The sequence below is a fragment of the Triticum dicoccoides genome, chromosome 4B, assembly GCF_002162155.2.
Source record: "Triticum dicoccoides isolate Atlit2015 ecotype Zavitan chromosome 4B, WEW_v2.0, whole genome shotgun sequence".
NCBI lineage: Eukaryota > Viridiplantae > Streptophyta > Magnoliopsida > Poales > Poaceae > Triticum > Triticum dicoccoides.
The window spans coordinates 89,044,062-89,052,696 of record NC_041387.1 but is presented as its reverse complement, the minus strand read 5'-3'; the positions used below and the strand labels follow the sequence as shown (position 1 = coordinate 89,052,696).

Sequence of the window (8,635 nt, the reverse complement as noted above, 5' to 3'; positions counted from 1 at the left end):
TCTCGGCCCCTCATGGAGATGGCCCTCCCCCTGCGGCTCATCTTCCTCCTCTGCTTCTTATCCGCTCTGCCACGTCACTGTCACTTCCTCGCCGCCGATGCTACTTCGACGCTCGTCGCCAGCCTCCCAGGCTTCGATGGCCCCCTCCCCTTCCGGCTTGAGACCGGGTACGTGTGTCAAGCACGTACGTTCTTGGACACTCCTACGTTGCAGGTCCACTCGTTTACAAGCTCCTCGTCCATGGTCCGGATCTTTTCTTTTCACAACAAATGTGATGCGGTTGCATTTCACTCCACTCATCGTGAAGGATCCTTTGTCCTGAGTCCTGACACACACCATGGACCATGCCCTGCTCCACGGCGGAACAAGCCAGGCGTCGCCGCTTTGAGGGTTGTATACTCGAGAAGAAGACGACACGTGCTGTTGCCCCGGGTGTGTGTCGTTTCCGCGTGTCAGGGCGCCGAGGCGTACTACGGTGTGCTCTCTGTCTCCAGTACCGGAAAACACTGGAAAAGACCCACGAAGGGTGAGGACTTTTGTAGTCTGTTTTTTTATTTTCGTTTCTCTCTAACGAAGCACGCGGTGTACAATGTCTTTATCTGATCCGTGATGTGGATCTGCTGCCAGACTTCAATAATAAAAAAACAAAATGTCAGCGGCTAGAGGTCAGGTGGAGCAGCCGATGGAAGTGGGCAAGTACGAACAGCCAGGGGAGCAAGTTTTCGTCGGGAAACCATGGAGGCGCAAGTGCCTCGGCCCCTGCGGCTCATCTTCCTCCTCTGCTTCTTCTCCGCTCTGCCACGCCGCTGCCGCTTCCTCGCCGCCGAGGCGGCTCCAACGCTCGTCGCCAGCCTTCCAGGCTTCGATGGCCCCCTCCCGTTCCGGCTTGAGACCGGGTACGTATTCCTCGGTCAAAAATGCTACAATTCCGGGCAACATGCGGCTGCAACTTTTCCTCGGTCAGGCACGCACGTTCTTGGACACTCCTGCGCTGCCAGTGCACTCGTTTACAAGCTCCTCGTCCATGGCAGGTACGTGACCGTGGACGAGCAGAACGGCTCGGAGCTGTTCTACTACTTCATCGAGTCGGAGGGCGACTCACGGAGCGACCCGGTCATCGTCTGGATCACCGGTGGCGACCGCTGCAGCGTCCTGAGCGCGTTGCTCTTCGAGATAGGTCAGTGATTCCCGTACGGCGACACTGGCCGACTTTACTATTTCTGTCTTGGCTGGCACTTCTAGATCTAGCTGCCTGATTGCTGTTCCCTTCTATTGGAGTGAGTATCGATTGATTGAGTAAAGTCAACTGCATTTCTAGGTCCGTTGAAATTAATCGGAGAGCCCTACAATGGCACCATACCGCGGCTGCGGTACCACCCCTACGCATGGACCAAAGTTGCCAGTGTCCTGTTCGTGGACTCGCCGGTCGGCGCCGGGTTCTCCTTCTCCCGGGACCCCAGAGGCTATGATGTTGGAGAAGTCTCTTCTTCGCTGCAGCTCAAAAAGTTCCTCACCAAGGTATGCTAAGGAAAACAGTCCACTTTCCTTCCCTAGTTTCTTCTCGTCTCCGGCAAGATTGCTGCCCCGAAAGTTGGTCTGGCTCGGTAAGCTGTTCGTATTAGTGCTAAACTCCCATCCTGGCCTCAGTTATACAAAAGCTTGCCTGACGGAGAAATCTCCAAATTGGCCCCGCCTAATTGCCTTGTTCACCGACCGCGCCTAGGACACTTTTAGAATAAATCCGAGGCATATTGTTTATCATTCGAGGACTAAGCAATCACACGAGCACGACGCCGAAATTTGTTAACGAGGTTCACCGATGTAGTTACATCCCCGGGCTTGACTACGGGCGCTCCCCTGTTACACCGTCACAATACCGCACACCGGCCACCCGGGCGCCGGCACACGCCGCCGCCTCCCCCTTGCGTGTCTGTGCTATTATGTTGGCATATGTTACATCATGTGTCTACCCCCGCTATATATGAGAAGCCTAAGATACAAAGTGTTCTACTAGGACACGACTCCACATCCTATGTAAACACATTTCTCTACTCTCTATCTCTACCTCTCTATCTCTATCTCTACTAATATTAAAGGATGATTGTTTTTCCACTTTTTTTGTCCACTGTAATTTTTTTTCGTCCGTCGCTAGCGAAGGCTGACTTGAAGCATGAGAACACGTCTCTTCGATCAGCTCGTACGTACAACTTTTTTTTTTGAGGGAAGCTCGTACGTACAACTATTAATCAGCGTTGGTTCTCTCCTCAGTATAGATTCTAAGCCCCTTCTGCGGCCCAATACTAGCTGACCTCAATTATGGGCCAAGCGATGCGTGTGGGCTTGCTGGTGCTTTGGACGGAAAAACAAAATACCACTTAAAACAAAAGTGTGCTCGATGGAGTTGCACCTCCGACCCGCAGCATTGCCAGCCATGAGCTAGCAACTTCGTACAACTAAGCAGTGTTAGAATTAAAGTAGTATGTACAGCTTTTCCTTAAATATTTGCATAATGTTTGAAAATCATGAATAAATTTTAAAATTAAAATAAGTTTTAAAACCTGAACGATTATTGGACTATGTGAACAACTATTGAAAACATGATTTTTTTTTTGAAATACTTTTTCGTCCATCGCTGCGAACGCTGACATGGACTCGCGTCTCTGCTATCTCTTCGTACGTCGCTCCTCTTCTCACGTTCTGTGCCCAACTGTAGTTATGGGCCAAACAAAATGTGTGGGCTTACTGGTTCTTTGGGTGTGAGAAAACTAAGGATGGGATGGGGATAATCGAACACGCCTCCTCACCCTGGTCCATACCCTGGCAAAAACAAAAAACAAAAGCGCGCGAGAAGATCTAGCGACTGAGTATGGCTAAATAGCAGCGTACAATTTAAAGTAGTATGTACAGCCACAGATCTGTTTATTTTTTTTCAACAATTCTTGGGAAAAAATGTGAACGATTTTCCTCAAAATATTTGAATAATGTTAGAAAATCGTGAATAAATTTAGAAATTTGAGTAACTTTTAAAACCTAAACATTTTGTGGAAAACGTGACCAATTATTGAAAATATGAATAAATTTTGAAATTTCAAATAATTATTGTGAATTTTTTATATATGATGAACAGCTTAAAATATACATTGCATTTTTTATATACTCTGAAAAAAAAACTAAATACACATTGAAATTTTTTGTGATATATGTTGAACAATATTTAAATACTTATTGAACAAATTTTAAATGTAAGTCAAACATTTTCGTAATATACGGTGAACAATTTTTAGATACACATTGAACATATATACGTTGAACAATATGTAAATTTACATTGAACATTTTATTATATACGCTGAACAAATTTTTAATTGTAAACCAAATTTTAAAAACATGAATTTTTTTAAGACAAGAACATTTTTTTCAAAAGTAGAAATATTTCATAAAATGAAAATAATTTAGGAAATTATGAACATATTTTGAAACGAGGACATTCTTTGGCATTCCGAACAATATTTTAAATTTTAGAACAACTATCTGAAAAAAGAAAAAAAAAGGAAAAAAACGTAAAAGGAAACAAAAAGAAAAAGAAAACAGCGACACCCACATGGGCCGGCCCAACTAGGAGTGCCTTCAGCGAAGCCTCGACGTTTTGATGCTACCCTCGATGTACGTTACTAGCCAATAGAAGCAACATTACACATACTTGATGCACGTATATACATTGTTATGGATTATACACACACAAATCATGGTTGCCGCTCACTATGTCAATGTCAATGTGGCATTACACATCCTCTCCTACAAAGGGAAGCAGGAACACCCGCGTCACATCTTGTCATACAACTCGCCGTGTGACGTCCGGCCTCTACATCCTTCCCTCTCACTTCACAATTGACGAGCCTTTCATCTCAGGTGATGTGTCGCGACCTCCTTGACCGGGTCAACACTGATTCATAATAATAATTGTTTGCTCGTACAAAATAGAGTAGAAGTATGAGGTGAGGTGTACGGACCAGGTGCAAGGAGTAGCTTGCCGAGATTAGTTGTTGAAGTTTTGAACATTTTCTTGCGTGGGCACAATGATTGGTGCGACATACGGTGGCGAACCCATCGCCTTAGGATTAACCACATTTGAAGCATTGTCATCAGGTGGGCATCATGGTGGCCGTTTGCAAGGTCAGAAAAAGGATAAGCGATGGACAGGGTTGGATGTCCTGTCGAATTAGAGGAGGTGGATCTGTTAGAGGTCTTGAGCCATGCTTATTGAGATAGAGTCATGATATTTTTTTCTCCCGTTGCAACGCACGAGCATGTTTCCTAGTACAACTCAGAGTCCAACTGTAACCTACCTTGTGCACTATATATTCGACACAACTCCAACAAACTCCACCTTGGCGAATATTCTCCACCATCTTGAATTTGTCATGCGTCAAACTTCCATGTACATTGGACTTGAGCTTATCCAATGAATACCGCTGGTACTCCAAAGACTTCATAGGACTCCATCTGCAACTTGTAGTCTCTTCCTTTCTTGACAACGGTCAACTCGAGCAAAATTAAGTTCCTTATTACTGTAGTTTGTGCTCCCAACTTTCAGAGTATCCGTTCAACGTCATCACACACTGATCACTGACCTGTGTGAAAGTGAACAACTCACATATTGGATGCCACACATAAGAGTTACCTGAACTCAACATCACCGCTCCTTTCTTGACCGCCTGTCTGAAACATGAAGAAATTTCACTGTTGCTTGTAGTCATCCCGAGTCAAATTCGTAGTTGTCTCACCACATGTATGACCACCAAAGCCCTGATCTGTTTCCATGTCCCATGCATACTGCACGCCTCGCCGCTATTACCGCGTCGAGCCTCTGCTGTCCCGGTCGAGTCTCAAGGGTCGCGAACCGACACCATTCAACCCCACTGTAGAGTACCACCGATCATCGCCGACCGATGACGAGTTTAACACTTCCATCAGACCACTAGGCTCCAGTCCGAATTACGTGTCCCTCGCTTTTCCCGCTGAATAGGCTTCGACTCTGTGCACTTACGCCGTAGCCTCTCAATCAGCACCGAGTGAAGTCCTCCAGACTCCAGCTCCACCTTCAATATGACTCCATCGTAGATGACCAGTCCACCCACGCGCCCCGTCGACTTCAAGCTCTCATGTGCACCGTCTTGAATCAATCATGCGCCATAGCCTCGTCGAAGCCACATAAGCCCTCGGGGCTTGCGCCACGTGTTTCCACGCCCAGAAGTCGGTCACCATCAGCATCACACTCCTATGTCGCCGTCGCCGATCCCACCACCGTCTTCTGTACCAACAGACTCACGTCGATCCGTCAGACTATCTAGTTGGACCCAGCCGAACTTCTCCGACTACATGACACGCTCGAGGCTCCCAAGTCGTCTTTCTCGAATTTCCATCCATCATATGATAATTCCATCTTAACTGAATTGACTTCCCGCAGCGCCTTCAAGCATCCCTGTTGTGTCTATCATCTGACTCAAGTGAGGCGTTGTTATGTCTATCAGGGAACGGACTTCTTCGTTCTGCCTATGGTCATCTTGTGGCTGAAATTAAGGAGTTGATGAGACATAGGGAGTTTATTCCTCAGAAGTTGAATAGGGATCAAAACAGAGTTGCAGATCGTTTGGCAAATTATAGTCGTATAGAATGTACCACGGCTGTGTGGATGCATATAGGACCACCATGTATTGAGGATCTTTTACCTCTCGACTGTAACTCTCTCAATATGGAATAAAACTCCTTTTCCCTCGTAAAAAAAAGCATCCTGTTGTGCCAACAAATCTTTCACCTTTGTCTACCATAACCCAAGGTTTTCAGTTTCATGAACTTCTCCACCTCAAACCTGAACCGTTGATGTCCTGGTTCTTCCTACAGCTGACCCTGTGAAAAAACTATGAGAGCTTTCCAACGCAATGCCCAAATACACGAGCAGAACCTCTGCGTACTACTAGCGGTCACCAAAATTATTTGGCCTTCACGTGATGTGCTCCCGTGCTCAACTCCTGATGCTAGCGCTGCCTTTTGTGTCAATTCCTTACGCACGTAGTGCTCCCGATGGATACGCCGCTTGATGGATTTTTCTTTTCGCTCAAATCGATCTGTTTCCTTGCGTCGTATACGAGGACTCGGTCCTCTTTTTCTTTTTCAAACAAACCTCCACGATGTGTCTCCAGCTACCAACATCGTAGCTACGTGACTTTAGCTACATGCCAGCCTGTGGGGGCCAAATTCACTGTTTTGACCCTTTTTCGTTAGTTTAGCACGATCTGACCCCTATATGCAAAAGTTTTTCGGATCTGACCATTTTCCTACCGCCATTATCTATGGCGGTAGGGTAACACACCCTACCGCCAAGGCCTTTGACGGTAGGACTTACCTGCACCGTCACTTTCATTTTTTATAGAAAGGACCCCATGGCGCTAGGGTCCTTTTTGCAAAAAATGAACCTTTTATTGCATGCGTGCCCTTATTATAGTTACATGCATGCCCCTACCGCCAAAGACCATGGCGGTAGGGTCCTTTTCACACCGAACGGGCGTGACGGTGTAAGTAAGTTCTACCGCCAAAGGCCTCGGCGGTAGGATGTGCTACCCTACCGCCAAAGACAATGGCGGTAGAAAAAGGGTCAGATCCGAAAAAAGGCTGCACATAGGGTCAAATCGTGCTTAAGTCAAGGAAAAGTGTCCAAAGAGTGAATTTGGCCGCCTGTGGGCCGCTGCCTCCTGCGCGATCGGCCGCTTGCAGGGCCACGCGCCCCGCGTGGGCTGCCACCTCACACGCGCCTCGGATTCCGCTACCTCGTCTGCATGTTTCGTCGATCACCACGATCCCGTCCAGACCGACTCGATCTAACACCATAACAGTCGCCTGCTCGATCCGACCTCGCTGAGAATTTCGCTCGGAAGACACGCCGGCCGTATGTACGCTCGCCCGATCGATCCACGATCAATCGCCGCACGTCTTGCACTGCCGCTGTGGCGCTGTCATGCGCACACAGAATTACGCTGATCACTTCCTCAATCTTGCCGAGAACCACACCGCAACCGGCTGCATTTCGAACTCGATACTTCCTCTGATCAACTTCCACAGCCTCCTCGTAACCTTGCTCATGATATCATTTGTTAAAATAAATCCGAGGCATATCGTTGATCATCCGAGGACATCACACGAGCACGACGCCGAGATTTATTAATGAGGTTCACCGATATGGCTACATCCCCGGGGCTTGATTACGGGCGCTCCTCCCCGTGACACCGTCACAATACCGCACACCGGCCACTCGGGCGCCAGCACACGCCGCCGCCTCCCCCTTGTGTGCCTGTGCTATTATGTTGGCATAAGTTACATCGTGTGTCTACCCCGCTATATATGAAAGGCCTAGGATACAAGTGTCCTACTAGGACACGACTCTACATCCTATATAAACACAAATACAACTCAGAGTCCAACTGTAACCTACCTTGTACACTATATATTCGACACAACTCCAACATACACGGTTCACCACGTTGCGGCACTCGCGCAGCGGTCCATGAGGTTGACGGTGACAACGGGTTTGCGCGATTCAGAAAAAAAGCATAGGGAATTCGTCTACTGTGGATGGTAGGGTGGAGGAAGAGGACATGGTGTCGGCGTGTGATAGGGCGAGGTCGTCACATTCGCCGGCGTTCGAGGCAAGATGCGAGGAAGCAGACAACTGGGACCCGGACATCAAAAACTGGCAGGCGACATCTTTTAATTTGACATGGATGGCCTATTTTCCAACCCAAATTCACATCCCACGTGGGCAGCCAATAATTAGGACCCATAAATGTCACACGAGTGTCACAAACACATGGCAACTCTGAACGTTTATTATGGCTAGTTTAGTGACACTTAGTTGTCAAGCATAGCAACTTTTGTGCTTCAGTTTATTTTTTGGGTTTGTTTTTTCTTTTCGGATGACAACTTTAGTTGTAAAAAACCTCAGGACGGGAGTGCTTCGTGTCACATGTGTGGCACTTATTATTTGAGACAATTAATCCCTGCTTAATTGACACACAAGCCTGAGCACGTCAGCAACAATCTTTGGTTAAGAGGTTTTAAAGACCTGAACTTCTTTTTCAGGGGTCAAGTGATTCAAATCAGTATATGGGGTAAAGTAAGCACCGCAAAATAGCCAAGGGAGAAAATGGCATTTTTTATGTAAATTTGTTACTATTTACCTGAGGGATTAAATTGATTGCTTAGTTACAATTTTGTGTTTATCTTTTTAATCAGTGGTTCACCGAGCATCCTGATTACCTTCCAAATCCTTTCTACGTCGGAGGAGACTCATCCGGTGGAAAGATCGTTCCATTTCTCGCACAGAAGATCTCAGAAGGTATGTTGCACCGGTGAGTCGTTTAAGGTCCTTTGGGAAGATAGCTAGTATTAGTTTATTCATACTTGAACACTACTATGTTATTTTCAGATATTGAAGCTGCAGTGAGGCCGTTAATTAATCTTAAGGTGCTCTAAATTTACACCATATCATTTCCTTATGTTATAATTTGGCTATCTGCAACCTCGATGTCTTGACTAGCTTTTTGACATAGTGTTGATTAAGAGGGGGGGTGTGTAATCAGTG

General features: G+C 46.7%; 1 protein-coding gene across 1 annotated transcript in view; it reads left to right on the top strand.

Annotated features, from left to right (window-relative positions):
* Positions 1-721: 721 nt before the first annotated feature.
* LOC119293400 (serine carboxypeptidase-like 19) overlaps positions 722-8,635 on the top strand; it is a 12,720-nt gene continuing 4,806 nt past the window's right edge. Inside the window, exons 1-5 of the mRNA XM_037571890.1 lie at positions 722-896; positions 1,032-1,177; positions 1,319-1,518; positions 8,287-8,389; positions 8,480-8,517. Of these exons, the coding sequence (XP_037427787.1) occupies positions 736-896; positions 1,032-1,177; positions 1,319-1,518; positions 8,287-8,389; positions 8,480-8,517 (648 nt within the window). The 5' untranslated portion in view covers positions 722-735. The remainder of the gene's footprint in view (positions 897-1,031; positions 1,178-1,318; positions 1,519-8,286; positions 8,390-8,479; positions 8,518-8,635) is intronic.